Consider the following 15,705-nt stretch of genomic DNA (forward strand, 5'->3'; position numbering starts at 1 on the left):
CAGGCCTTGTGACTGAAGTCCTGCGGCTCTGTGGAGAGTGCTTCCAATGAATGGCCTTCTGTGGAGACAGGGGCCACAATGAGAGCACTTGGGACTGAGGTGAGAGCAGCAGCCTGGCTGCAAGTGTGCAGAAGTGTTTTGTGTGAATGGTCTTCCACATTTGGGCTCAAAAATGATTTTTAAATGTTTATTTTGGGAACTTTATCTAAAAAAAAAAAAAAAAAGAAAAAAAAAAGATAAAGGTGTTTCTTTTTGGTAAACTTTGGCTTATCTGAAGCCTGGCAAAGAGGAATACATTTGATTAGACATTCTACAACTTTTAAATTATTGGTATGATTGTCATGTAGATGATGAGACTGAAGTAGAGAGGTTAAAGGATTTATTCTGGTCACACAGCAGTTTATGCTGGAACTGCTTGGCAACTGCTCAGCACTTTCAGAGATTCTTGCATTTTACACTGTGAGGGAGGAAAGTGTACAAGATCTCATCATTCTTTTTTGGCTCCTTGTAATATCTGAAAGTCTTGCCAGATACCTCTGTTTCTAATCTCTGTTGGCTGCTTTCCACCTGGTTGACTCCTCCTTCTCTTGTGGACCTGATTTCTGTCCAGCTCTGTGGCAGTTGAGAGATGAACTTGCTGCGCCAGAGATGAGCAGTGCTTGCAGGGGCTGCCTGATGTGGACATGACGGAAACATTGAGTCGATTGTATCCTCTTTACTAGATAGATAATGTAAGCAAGGTCTCAAGATGAGCTGGCAGCCCGATTGTTTTCTATCTTATATCAAATGATTAAATGATAAAATGAAAAGTTTAAAATTCAGAATTTTTGTGAATATTCTTCTTGTGCCACCCATGTACAAATATCAATAGCTTAAATGTGCGGAACAGGCTTAGGAAGCAGTAATTAATTAAAAAATCTCACCTACTTATTTACGGTGAGAACACAAAATCTAGTCTTAGCAATTTTCAAAGTAATTAACTTTTAAAAAACCCAAATATTCGTGACAAATATCAGAGATAACAGCTAAGGACTTTGGTTTTTCTTAGAGGGAGAATGGTTGGGGAGAAGGGACTAGAGCCTGGTAATTAAAAATTGTTTTAAAGGCCTGCAGACAGCCGTCTTTACTGACGCCTATAGATTTCGGTTGGTTCCAGTAACATATTTTGCTGCTTTATCTTTCTTTTTATATCTTTTTTTTTTTCTATTGTGGGGGTTGAGGAACACAAACATAGAGGCAAATGAGGTATGTGGGATAACATATATATTTCATTTATTTTGATCCTAACACTTATTTTCACAAATATATTTGTATTTTTTTAGGTGCTAGTGAAAAAGGTATAAAGTGAAAATAAATATCCCTCTATGTTCTTTGGGCATAGAGAACAAATGTGCTAAACAAAAGAACATTTTAATTAATTATAACCTTGTTTTACTTGGTAGTTACCTAATTGGTTGGTTATTTTTAGGGTTCAGTTTGTGTGGTGCTGGTAAAAAAGTTGTGATTCTTTTGTATTTTTGTTTCTTGTAATTTTTTTTTTTTTTTTTTTTTTTTTTGAGATGGAGTCTTGCTCTGTCGCCCAGGCTGGAGTGCAGTGGCATGATCTCGGCTCACTGCAAGCTCCACCTCCTGGGTTCACGCCATTCTCCTGCCTCAGCCTCCTGAGTAGCTGGGACTAGAGGTGCCCGCCACCACGCCCGGCTAATTTTTTGTGTTTTCAGTAGAGACGGGGTTTCACCGTTAGCCAGGATGGTCTTGATCTCCTGACCTCGTGATCCGCCCGCCTCGGCCTCCTGAAGTGCTGGGATTACAGGCTTGAGCCATGTGCCCGGCCCCTCTTGTAATATTTTTAGTTGGGAACTCTTGGCTAATAAAATCTTCTAATTTTTTTTTTTAACTTAGAATCTGGAGCAACAAAATGTAATATATAAGCTCAGATTCCTAAGTTACTCATGCCTCTAACTTTTTATATGAGGCTAGCAATCCATTTATTTAACAGTGTCATCATCATGGTAATCATCAAAATGTACTTGAGGCATTTATGTCTGTGTTCCCATATCTTTCCAACTGTATAAAGTAAAATAAATTGACTAAGACCTCATGTGTGGGACTTTATAATCTAAGGCAGAAAAATTAATACAGATGAGCATGAAGGTCATCTAGACAAACATTGACACAAGGTACAATACTATATTAAAAAGCATATATAATGCATTGGGTGACTATACATTAGAGTAAATGAAAGATGAATTATAACTGGGCACAGTGGCACATGCCTGTAATCCTAGTACTTTGGGAGGCTGAGGTGGGAGGATCACTTGAGCCCAGGAATTCAAGACCGGTCTGTGAAACATAGTGAAACCCTGTCTGTAAAAATAAAATAAAATAAAAAAAAATCACCAGATGTTGTGGTGTGTACCTGTGGTCTCAACTATTTGGGAGGCTGAAGTGGGAGGATCACTTGAGCCCAGGAGGTTGAGGCTGCAGTGAGCTATGATTGTGCCACTGAACTCCAACCTGGGCAACAGAGCGAGACCCTGTCTCAAAAAAAAAAAAAAAAAAAAGATGAATTACAAGTTACATTTTTTGTACAACGGCAAAAAGAGGAATCTTTACTTTCTCAAGAACTTTGTTACATCCAGATAACAACTGAACAGTCCTTGGCTTAGAAATACAGGAGGAAGTGATACATGCAGTAGTAAGAGGAAGGAAAGTGCTTTGTCCTGCAAAATACCTCCTCTACCTGATAACACCTACAATTCTTGTAGTTTAAATCTTTGTTTTTGGCTTTATGCAAATACCTGTGGGAGAAATGTCAAGTGTATGTGTGCTGAGTGGATAAAGAGAAGGATATTTTGTAAACTGGTGGTTTGGAAATAAACCAAGTTTGAACAATGCACCATGACGTGTTTCTCTATTGTTTCTTGAACTTAGTTTGTTTTCCAGTCAATGGCCTGTAAATCTGCCTAATACATTTTTTATACTGGGGGGAGGAACCCACTTTTATTTACATTTGAATTTCTAGAAATACATGAAGCGAAATGTACTTGATTGAAATCTGAAAGTATTCCAATTGAGCGTTTTACTAACGTCTACAAGAGAGTTTGCTATTAGAAGCTCAGGACTTGGTTAGCATAAGAATTGTACCTTGAGATAAGACATGTTCATCATCTTATTTTCCCATAGATTTTTAAATCCACAGTCTACAGGAAAATAGGAGCTGTATTTTCATCATGTTAGCTGACTGATTTTGCACAGTTAATTTTTGGAGCTTGGTTTGCTCTTATCAGGGTTTTAGATGAATGAACCAGTTTGCTCTAAAAGTGTGGAATAAGTTAATTGCCTCAAAGGATTTTCTTTTTTCTTTCTTTCTTTTTTTTTTTTTTTTTTGAGACAGAGTTTTGCTCTTGTTGCCCAGGCTAGAGTGCAATGGCACCATCTCTGCAACTTCCGCCCCCTGGGTTCAAGCGATTCTCTTGCCTCAGCCTCCCGAGTAGCTGGGATTACAGGTGCCCACCACTATGCCTGGCTAATTTTTGCATTTTTAGTAGAGACGGGTTTTCACCATGTTGGCCAGGCTTGTCTTGAACTCCTGACATTGTGATCTTCCCTCCTCAGCCTCCCAAAGTCCTGGGATTATAGGTGTGAGCCACCATGCCCTGCCACCTCAAAGGATTTTCAAAGATAGGACCTCTAGCGTTTTTGGTGTCACTGTGCTATAACTAGCCATAGACCATTTCTCTATTTCCCCTTTGATCTCACACTACAGTGTTAGCAGTATGGTAGCCTCTATTCACCTGGGACTTTTGCACACTTGAACTGAGGCTAGTGCACATTGAGGAGCTACATTTTTTATTTTATTGCCATTTAATTAATGTAAAATTAAAAATTGATACTCAACTTATTTAAAAATTTGTAGGTATAATTGGAGCAACTTGGATATGTGAATCTACCTTTTCAACTGTAAACTTTTTGAAATCTAAATACTTACTGAGCATTTCTGATGAAAATGTAGTGGCTGAATTGAGAAATGCTGTAAGTGCAACATACACCCTAGATTCCAAGGCTTAGTGTGAAAAAATGTAAAATATCTCACTAAATGTTTAAAACATTGATTGCATGTTGAAATTATGTTTCAGATATATTGTGTTAAAGTATATTAAAATTATTTTCACCTATTTCTTTTTACCTTTAAAGTGTGGCTAATTTCGAGTTTTAAATTACATTATGTGGATAACATTTCTATTGGATAGCACATGAAATTACTGTGTCTATGCTTTGTAGATATTTGTTAAAAGGCAATGTGCTGGTAATCCTGTGGTCTTAAAAAGACGTGTTATTTTTGTTTATACATACATGTATACAAACATACATGTATACAAGTATACATACATGCATGTGTGTATGTGTGTGTATGACTGTAGTAGCCAGCCTCCTAGATCATGTGTCCTGGTTTTCAGACCCTTGTTTAGACTTCTCCTGCATTATACCAGGGCTGGTCTGTGTGACCAGCAGAAGTCATGGTATGTCACTTCCTGAGAGCAGGTTATAAAAGATAAGAGGTCAGGCACAGTGGCTTATGCCTATAGTCCCAGCACTTTGAGAGGCCAAGGTGGGAGGATTGCCTAAGGCTGGGAGTTTGAGACCAGCCTGGGCAACATAGTGAGATCTCATCTCTAAAAAAAACAAAAAAAACAAAAAAACAAAAAACACAAAAATTAACTGAGTATAGTGGTGTGTAGCTACTTGGGAGGATGAGGAGGGTCACTTGAGCCCAGGAGTTTCCGGCTGCAGTGAGCTATGATAGTGCCACTGCACTCTGTCCTGAGTGAGATCCTGCCTCTGGATAAAAAAAAGAAAAAAAAAAAATCAGTGCTTCTGTCTTGGGCACTGTATCTTTCTTGGGCCACTTGCTCTAGGGGAAGCTGGCTACCATGTTACGTGGACACTTAGGCAGCCTATGGAAAGGTCCACATGGTGAAGAACTGAGGTTTCCAGCAGCCAGCAAGGAATGGAGGCTTCCCAGCAATGATGGGATTGAGCTGGAAGCAGATCCTCCCCAAGGTGGGCCTTCAGGTGACTGCCCCAGCTGACAATTGGACAGCAACTTTGTGATTCTGAGCTACAACCTCCTAGCTAAGCTGCTCCTGAGTTCCTGACCCACAGAAACTCTGAAATAATAAGTGATGTTGTTTTAAGCTGCTCAGTTTGGGGTTGTGTGTTACATGACAATAGATAACTAATATGTAATCTGAATGCAAAAAAGGTTCATTATACTATATAATAGCAAACAACAAAACCAAACCAAACCAAAAATTAATTAAATGTCCCCAAGTGGGAAACTGGTTAAGTAAATGATGGCATATTTGCTCAGTGGGATATTAGGCAACTGTTAAAAATGTTGGGTTAGCTGAATCCTCAGGAATAAAAGTAGCCAGTGGAAACCCATGAGGGTGTGAGAACCACTCAGGGGAGTCACATCAAGCACTGCTGACCAGGGACTACATTTATAAAAACATGACATCAACATATTACCCTCCCAATGTTTTATTTTTATTTCCTCTTTCTGTTTTCTCTCTCCTTTACCTGTTCTAGAGAATCCCATCAGAGTACCTGTGGCCTTTTGCTGTCTAGCCTTCTTCATCAGATTGTGCTCCTTGAAGACAGGGACTTCTTACCTAGCACTGGGCTGGAGCAAAGAGTGAATACCATTGAAGTTCGAATAATAACATATGCATTTTCCATGGTTTTTAAACTGTTTTTCTATTATTTATTTTTAAAATTATTTTTGTATATTAATTAAAAGTCATTATATATTTACAGGGTACAAGTACAGATCTTTGTTTTTTGTTTTTTTGTTTTTTTTTGAGACAGAGTCTGACTGTCGCCCAGGCTGGAGTGCAGTGGTGCAATCTCAGCTCACTGCAACCTCCGCCTCCTGGGTTCAAGCGATTCACCCACCTCAGCCTCTTGAGTAGCTGAGATTGCAGGTGCCCGCCACCACGCCTGGCTAATTTTTGTATTTTTAGTAGAGATGGGGTTTCACCATGTTGGCCAAGTTAGTCTTGAACTCCTGACCTCAGGTGATCTGCCCACTTCGGCCTCCCTAAGTTCTGGGATTACAGGCATGAGCCAGTGTGCCTGGTCATGAGTACATATTTCTTACATGCATACATTGCATAGTGGTGAAGTCTGGGCAGGTTTTTTTTTTTTTTTTTTTAAGCAAAATGCAAAATTATAGGTAGAGTGAAACCACAACTATGGTTGCAAATGCTATATAAAGCAGGTGGAAAACAAATAAAATAACTTCTAGATTGAAAAAGCATTACTTTGTAAAGATGTAATTCCAATTATTTTAGTTATTTTCTACTTTACTAGGACACTCCAGACCCTCTCTGTAGTTTTGAGTTACTCTATTCAGCTTGGTCTCAGCTGTTAAATGTCTGATGCTAAATTAGTGGTGGGGATGGGAGCTAAAATGACTTCAAATTTCCTCAGCCTATTGTTGTTCAAGGCTATAACCAAGTCTTTTTTTTTTTTTTTCTCTCACTTTCCTTTTGTCTGGTCTCCACTTCTTGACTTTTTCTTACCATGTTTTGAAGCTGCTTTTTACTTCAGTCCTTTGAGAGCAGCCTTACCTCCCAGCTGATTGTAATTTCTTACTAAAGCCCTGTTAACTCCATATCAATGACTTATTTGACTCACTTGACTTTTTAAAGGAGCCAGAATTATTTTACCTTTAAAGCAAATGTATGTATTTATGTTAACCCTTAAGCGCTCAAACACTCAACCCATGTGTTAGGGTTAAACTAATTGCTCCGACGACTGGGTGGAGGGAAGCGAGATAGAAATGGTGAGAGTAGGAAAAATGACGTGTGTGTGTGAAAATAAAAATCAATCACTCGAGACTTTTACATAGTAATATGCAAATTCTCCCTTTATGCTTTTCTCACTTCTACCTGCAATTGGTGATGTCAATCTCTTAGCTGAGAATGATAGCTCTAGTGAGTCACTGTTGCCTATGGAGGGATGTTGTCTCGCAGATGTGTGGTGTAGAACAAAGCTTTTTGTGGTAGTGGCCTCCATGATGCCTGCCTCCTCTTATTCACATCCTTGTGTAGTCCCCTCCCCCATTGCACCAATGCACTATAGCAGAGGCAATGCTATGCCACGTCCAGGCTTAGATTATAAAAGACATTTCAGTCTTCTCTTTTGAATCACTCACTTTGGGGGAAGCCTCATCAAGAGCAGCCTATGTAGAGGCCCGTAGGGTGCGGAACTAAAGATTCCCTTTAACCTTCCCACGAGTGTGCCTGGACACACATCCTCAATTGACTGCGGCCCCAGTTGACTTCTTGATTGTAGCCTAGTGATAGGTCTTGAGCCTGAACCTGGTAGCTAAGCCACTCCTAGATTCTTGACCTACAGAAACTATGAGATAATAAATGTTTGCTGTTTTAAGCTGCTAAATTTGGTGTAATGTTACATAGCAGTAGATAACTAAACCAGCTGTAAACAGCTGGGTTAGACCAAAACCTAAAGAGATTTTTCTTTCCTTTTTTTTTGAGACAGGGTCTTGCTCTATTGCCTAGGCTGAGTACAGTGGCATGATCACACCTCACTGCAGCCTCGACCTCCTGGGCTCAAGCAATCCTCCCACTTCAGGCTCCCGAGTAGCTGAGACAGGCGTGTGCCACCATGTCCAGCTAATTTTTGATTTTTTTTTTTGAGACAGGGTCTCTATATGTTTCCCATGCTGGTCTTGAACCTCTGGATGCAAGCAGTCCTCCCACCGTGGCCTCCCAAAGTGCTGGGACTACAGGAGTGAGGCACTGTGCCTGGCCAATAGATTTCTTTTACTTTGGAAGTGCTATTGCCAAAATCATACTGGAGTTACCAGTAAGTAACCAGCTGTGGTAATTGCAGCAACATATTTGTTATTATAATTTTACCCAATCATGAAAAATTTGGTTGAATGGGATGAGGAATTATTATTAACATAACATTAATATCATATAAGTGGCAGCCAATTTTAAATGTAGGGTTTTTTGTTTTTTTTTTTTTTGAGACAGGGTCTTGCTCTTTTGCCCAGGCTGAAGTGAAGTGATATGATCTTGACTCACAGAAACTTCTGCCTCCTGGGTTCAAGGGGTCCTTCCACCTCAGCCTCCCAAGTAGCTGGAACTATAGGTGCTTGCCACCACGCCTGGCTAATTTTTGTATTTTTTATAGAGATGGGGTTTTGCTGTTGCCCAAGCTGGTTTTGAACTCCTGGCTTCAAGCAATCTGCCTGCCTCAGGTTCCCAAAGTGCTAGGATCCCAAAGTGGCGTGAGTCACTGTACCCAGGCAAAATGTAGTTTTTTTTTTTTTTTTTTTTTTTTTTTTTTTAAACTTGCTTTATTTCAAAAAGCTTTTGAAGTGATATAGCTGTATATTTTTATGGCAAAACCCAGCCCATCTTCAAACTGATAAACAGGGCCACCTAACTGCAAATAAATGATTAATTTATAACTTTCTTGTACTTTTTAATGAAACAAAATATAACTTTTGTAGGGCTTAGAAACAGTGAAAAGCAGTGTTTGAAAAAAATTAAAAAGCAATAAAGTTTAAAGAGATTAGAGTTCCAGAGGAGTTTTTTAATTAGTGTGCTGGATACTTATTTTTTTCTTTTTTCTTTTTGGAGAACCTCTTCATTTTGAATTCTTTTTATGAGTCCTCATGATCACTTGTTTGCTCAAATTCTGTCTCACATCTCCATTATGAGCTGAAAAATTATTCAAGTATCATGTTTACAGTAATCCTTTCTTATGAGTCAACTTTTAGGTTTTTATTAATTTCTCAGAATTCTCTGAATTTTCGTATGTAACCACAATAGTGGTTTTTCCTCTGTGACCCCAAACATGACTTCAAAAATTAGGAGTAGAAAGAACATCACCTTTCCATGCCCAGAAAGCCCCGCACGGGCTGTTTTAGAGGCTGTAAGGTTTAAGCCTGTGGTTGTAAAATGGGGTGGTTCAGGCTGCAGCAGGCCCACAGAGGGATGTGTTTTATATGGCCAGCACCATGTTGTCTCACACAGTGTTCTAAAAACAAAACAAAACAAAACAAAAAGGCCTGACAACAGTAGGCCTATATCTATATTCCTACATGGCAACACTGGGCTGAAACTCAGAAACTGCTGCCCCTTGTAGATGGTACCTAGACTTTTGCACTTCACTACTGCTCTGCCGTTCCCTGACCTTATTTTTATTTTTATTTTTAAGCATCCTCTGGCTTCATTTATTTATTATAGTTACTTTCCTGGGCCCTGTGGGCATTTGCATTGACCACTTCTGATCTAAACAGACAACTAGCCATGACGTAATTGAGAGAGGTTGAAGGCACTGGGGCACTGTTAAAGCAAGATTACTTTTGTCTGATTTACCTAGTAACAACCATACTTATGCTATGCTAAGGGACATTCCTGTCTGCTCTCTTCCCTTCCAGTCAACATGGAGTCATTTCTAATGTTCCACTCATGCAGCTTTAGATTGTACTAATCTTATGAATGTTGTTGATCTTAAAAGTCCTCCTTTTAATTTACGTTCTCTTTTTGTTTTAAACTTAAACCTAAAGTCATACTGAGGTTTTTGATTATTCTAGGTTGAAGATTTTGATTCACTTAAATTGTAACACTTCTCGTGCCTGTTACTGACAGATCACTGCAAGCTTAGAAAACAAACAAACCAAAAACCCAGATTCCAAGAGCAGCACAGAATGAAATTCTTAAGAAAATGCAACTGTGTGAGAAGCAAAGTCTTGTCACCCCAAGTTTTTATATGTTATTACTGATCAAAAAATTGTATGCACATAACCCTCATAAATGTTGTTGGAAATAATTATGGAAAAACAGAGAGAGGCGGAGAAGTGTGAAAAGATGACACTTCCCCCTCCCTTGTCACAGTACCACAGAGGAGGCTGCCTCCGTTTCTTCACTCAAAATGAGCTATTCCTCAGCCAAATAAAACTAGTTATTCCTTTATTAAAAACAACTGATCATCAAATTTGGCGACTGTACATTTTTGTCTACATATATGCAATAAACAACTTTAATTATTATTTGTGAATAATGAAGGTGCTATTGGATAGTTTCCTCTGACAGTTTGCATTAAAAAAAAAAAAAGATTTAGTTCAACCATTGTGGAAGACAGTGTGGCGATTCCTCAAGGATCTAGAACTAGAAATACCATTTGACCCAGCCATCCCATTACTGGGGATATATCCAAAGGATTATAAGGCATGCTGCTACAAAGACACATGCACACGTATGTTTATTGCGGCACTATTCACAATAGCAAAGACTTGGAATCAACCCAAATGTCCATCAGTGACAGACTGGATTAAGAAAATGTGGCACATATACACCGTGGACTACTATGCAGCCATAAAAAAGGATGAGTTCATGTCCTTTGTAGGGACATGGATACAGCTGGAAACCATCATTCTCAGCAAACTATCGCAAGAACAGAAAACCAAATACCACATCTTCTCACTCATAGGTGGGAACTGAATAATGAGAACACTTGGACACAGGAAGGGGAACATCACACACTGGGTCCTATTGTGGGGAGGGGAGAGGGGGGAAGGATAGCATTAGGAGATATACCTAATGTAAATGACCAGTTAATGGGTGCAGCACACCAACATGGCACGTGTATACATATGTAACAAACCTGCATGTTGTGCACATGTACCCTAGAACTTAAAGTATATAAAAAAAAAGGTTAAAAGTAAATAACCCCTAATGTTTTAAGAATGTAATATTTTAACTTTAATAAGGGTATGAATTAAGGCAGCAGGGTAAGGGTGAAAAAGTAAATGAATATTATTTCTAGTATATACCATTAATTCTTTCAAGAAGAATTATACACTCTTTTCATATAATTTATTTAAAAAAATAGTGATAGAGGCAGGATGAACTAGCCTGTTGGATGTGTAATATGTATGATGTGTCTTATTTAGGTGTGCCTTATTAAAGAGGACATACATTCTACCATCTTTTAAAATAAAAAACTTTCAGCTGTATTAAAAAAAAGGCTAAAAATTTTATATTTGTTTTTTCTTTGTAATAATAATACTAGTACAGTTAGGCCCAGCAGTAGCTATATGTATGGGTGAGAGACATGCTTGTATTTATTTTTTAAAAAATCACATTGAAGAAAATTTGGCAAACAGAGAAAAAATATACTACCCATAGTACCATCAACCCAGTATAAATGCTGTTAGCATGTTGGTATAACAGGTAGCCTTTTCTCTTTGCATTTTTAGACATAGTTATAACCACTTTTTAATCTTGTTTGTTATGTAATGGTATAGGATATGTCACATGTTATTGCATAATGGAAGATATATTATAAAAATTTTTTGAACATTTACTTAAAATTTGAAATGAGGCAATGGTATTTTCAGGGACTGACAATAAATTTCTTGGCTCACTGCTTTTTTTGGTCAACCTTTTATGAGCATCTAAGTCAGTACATATCAATCTTTGATTTCATAAGTGTGATAATTGAACATCTAAAAACTCATTTCCACATTTGAGTTTAAAATGAACTTCATGAGATTTCTCCTATGGGAAGTGATTTTTAGGTGTGTGAAGTTTTGTATGTGTTTTGGTTGCTGCTGGGTTTTTTTGAGTAGAAAATACAGAAAAAACTGGGCGCAGGGGCTCATGCCTGTAATCCCAGCACTTTAGGAGACCGAGGCGGGTGGATCACGAGGTCAGGAGTTCAAGACCAGCCTGGCCAAGATGGCAAAACCCTGTCTCCACTAAAAATACAAAAAATTAGCTAGGCATGGTGGCAGGTGCCTGTAATCCCAGCTACTCAAGAGGCTGAGGCAGAGAATTGCTTGAACCCAGGAGGTGGAGGTTGCAGTGAGCCAAGATCACACCACTGCATTCCAGCCTGGGCAACAGAGCAAGACTCCATCAGAAAGAAAGAAAGAAAGAAAGAAAGAGAGAGAGAGAGAGAGAGAGAGAGAGAGAGAGAGAGAGAGAGAGAGAGAGAGAGAGAGAGAGAGAAAGAAAGAAAGAAAATACAGAAAAAAAGAAAAGAGGAGAAGGAAGGAAGATTGGAAGCACTTCCTGAAATGATACTTTTGCATACATTTTCCCTGAACACTCCACAGACCTGATTCCTGGCTGTGTTCTATACTTGTAGTGGCCTGTTCATGTATTCACTCTGAGCAGGATTTTCTAGAACAGAACAATGTTTTTATTCCCCCTCCCCAAGATCTAGCCAAGTGTGCAGCACATAGTAAGCATTTAACAAGCACTCAGTGAGTGAAAGAGGAGAGAAAACCATGTACAGACACCAAGCATAAGGGAGGAAGGAATTATGTCAGGATGTTTTTAGCTGTAAGTTGTAGAATGTAAACTACAAGTGGCTTAAGCAATAAGGACATTTTTAAAATTCACATGACACAAAGTTCAGAGTAAGGGCAGTTCCAAAGCTGGTTTTGCAGCTGAACAGTGTCATGGAGTACCTGGATGTTTTTCATTTTTGTACTCAGCCATCCTCAGCATATTGGTGATTTCTTCCATTATAGTTGCAAGATGGATGTAGGAGTTCCAGATGTTATTTGTAGACATGACCATTTCCAACAAAGAAGAGATGGGGCCGGGCGCGGTGGCTCAAGCCTGTAATCCCAGCACTTTGGGAGGCCGAGACGGGTGGATCACAAGGTCAGGAGATCGAGACCATTCTGGCTAGCATGGTGAAACCCCGTCTCTACTAAAAAAATACAAAAAACTAGCCGGGCGCCATGGCGGGCGCCTGTAGTCCCAGCTACTCGGGAGGCTGAGGCAGGAGAATGGCGTGAACCCGGGAGGCGGAGCTTGCAGTGAGCTGAGATCCGGCCACAGCACTCCAACCTGGGCGACAGAGCGAGACTCCGTCTCAAAAAAAAAAAAAAAAAAAAAAAAAAAAAAGAAGAGATGGTATTTGCTGCTGTGTATCTCAGTTTTTACGGAGCTTTCACAGTTGTTTCCAGCTGACTTCTGCTTAGGTCTAGGATTTGCTCACAAGCCTCTGCCCTAGCTGACGATGGCTATTGGGTAGATGCCAACAGTGGCTGGCATAGAAACATCAGAGGAAACAATAATGGGAAAAAGAGTAGTGACAGAGGCAGAGTGAAATAGCCTGTTGGATGTGTAATATGTAGAGTCTACATTATTTAGGCCTATTGTATTCTTTCCTGTATATACATTCACTGTCTGATATTTAATATTAACATATGTTTGAAGCTAGGAGAACAATACTTCTAAGTAAAAAGTGTGCTACTCAAGAGCAGTAGAACCATATACATCTGGGGATGTAAACTATATGAAATTGCAAGTACAAAATTGCTAGGCCCACTTTAGGTCCTTGGAAACTTCATTACCTTCATGGCAAATCTTTTTCCACTGCCATCCTCAGCTGTCCCCACATTTAACATTGCTACTCTGGAAAGAATAGGAAACTTGGGTAACAAGTTAGAAGACCAGAATTTGCTTTCTTATTAACATTATGTTATTCTAAGGAAGGCAGATATTGCACTCAAGAATTACTCAAGGAGCAAGTCAAATGAATGGGAATTATAAAGGTAGATAATAGATGTTTTTTAAAAAGCATCTTGAGTTTTTAATAGTACTTTTAAACAGTTGTAGTTTGCTACATACTCTTTACTCCTATAAACTGCGTATAAAAGTGAAAATACATCAAAACAAAATATTCAGCCCATTTTATATATATATATATTCCAGGTGTTCTTAAATAGGAACATATAAATTATTACTGTATGACACCTATATAATTTGGATTGAGTTGAATTCTTAAGCAGAATGTTAATTATCAGAAAATGAGTATTTTATTTAGAAATTATATGTAATATAACATTTTATATTTTTTTCCCATTTCCTTTGGATGGGGGTGGGGATGTGGTGTGGGAAGAGAAATAGTGATCACCTATGTCACCTGCTGTCTTCATGGTCTTCAGTCTATTGCAGTAGCATCCCAGAGGCTGTTTCTGAGAAACCTGTTATATTGCTAGATTGATACTGCAGTCTGTTGGCTATTGTCTTCTTTTTTAAAAACAAAGCAAAACAAAACATATTCCTCTCATCTACCTCTCGTTCTTGAGATTACTTAAGAACTTCCCATAGTATACTAGCTTTTACACCAAATTTTAAAAATTGAAACATACCTTTGCCAATGAATGTAGTGTTAATTTGCAGAAGTGTGTCATTGGCGCCGAGTTGAATGAGCCTGTCACTTAATAGCCCTCCATTAATACTTGTTTAATGAAATAATGAAGGAACTGTTTATACAATATTGGGACTTCTAAGATAATTATGATAATTTAAGGGAAGCAAATATTGGACACTAACCTGTATTTGCTAACATTTTCTTTTAGAAGATGTGATATTATCAATACTTTGAAAAATCAAACACTGTATTATCTTCAAATTAAATACTTTAAGTGATATGCTAAATAGAGCTCTTAGCTTGATAGTTAAGACATTTATATATAACTAAGGCACTACACATCTGGGAAAATAAGAACATATTTTGAAAGGAAGAGATTCCAGAAATGGGTGTCTGTGATTCAGTAAGAGGGGCCGTGAATACAATGTGAGTAGTATCTGTAACTGCATGTGGTGCTTTATGCTTCTCAAACAGCAGTTTTTCTATGATATTATATGGGTCTGCTTGCCTGTCTCCCATTATCTGTAATTTAAAATGTGTTATTTTTGTAAGCTATTATTCTTGGACATACAAGTAAATCAACATGTATATTCAAAAGATATGTAGTTGATTTCTGACAAGAGTAAGATAAATTTATTATTGTATGTAAACATTAACATTTATATACAAAAGTTTATTGATTAGTAGTAGATCTCATTTTTGAAAGTATTTTTACATGTACAATGAAAAGGCAGCTTTCTATTTTGTATGAAAGTTTTAAAAAATCTTTTAAAAGTACTACAAGATAAAAGGAATCTAAAGATTGACATTATTGGCACAAGATTCATGTTAATGTTTACTCACGTAAATAGCACAAAATATTGCCCAATTAGTGTGGTTGGTAAATTTTTGGTACTTAAATTTTCTCTGTTATTGTAAACCATGCATAAAATGCTTGTCTATTGAGAAGTGCAGAATTGTCAGAGCTTAAACAGCTGACATCTGCTTACTCTCTTAAAAAAAAAAAAAAAAAAGAATAACAAGCCATTTCAGCCTAATCTACCTCAAATGTGTTCATGTAAATGGAGGTCCATCTATTGACCTGTATTCTTTTCAGCTCAGGATTGGTCCACATGGTTTATGAAACCAGGAATCCTGATTTGAAATGCAGATGTCGAGAGAGTGAAGTACACCCTCCCCTTTTTTCTTTGCTGTATCTGTCAGGGTGAAAAATGGCTTGCACAAGGGTCAGTCACCCATACTCACTTAATTACTTTTCTTGGACCCACAGAACTGTCACAAGCTGTGGTGGATGCGGGAGCTGTTCCTCTTTTAGTACTCTGTATCCAGGAGCCAGAAATTGCTTTGAAAAGGATTGCTGCTTCAGCCCTCAGTGATATTGCAAAGCATTCTCCAGAGTTAGCACAGACAGTAGTGGATGCAGGAGCTGTTGCTCACTTAGCCCAGATGCTCCTGAACCCTGATGCTAAATTGAAGGTA

General features: G+C 38.3%; 1 protein-coding gene across 2 annotated transcripts in view; it reads left to right on the forward strand.

Annotated features, from left to right (window-relative positions):
• The window catches only part of SPAG6 (sperm associated antigen 6), a 66,026-nt gene that overhangs the window by 26,720 nt on the left and 23,601 nt on the right, over positions 1-15,705 (forward strand). For both annotated transcript variants that reach the window (XM_008002488.3, XM_008002483.3), the window contains exon 5: positions 15,497-15,702. In XM_008002488.3, the coding sequence (XP_008000679.1) occupies positions 15,497-15,702 (206 nt within the window). The remainder of the gene's footprint in view (positions 1-15,496; positions 15,703-15,705) is intronic.

This window comes from Chlorocebus sabaeus, chromosome 9 (genome assembly GCF_047675955.1).
Source record: "Chlorocebus sabaeus isolate Y175 chromosome 9, mChlSab1.0.hap1, whole genome shotgun sequence".
Lineage (NCBI taxonomy): Eukaryota > Metazoa > Chordata > Mammalia > Primates > Cercopithecidae > Chlorocebus > Chlorocebus sabaeus.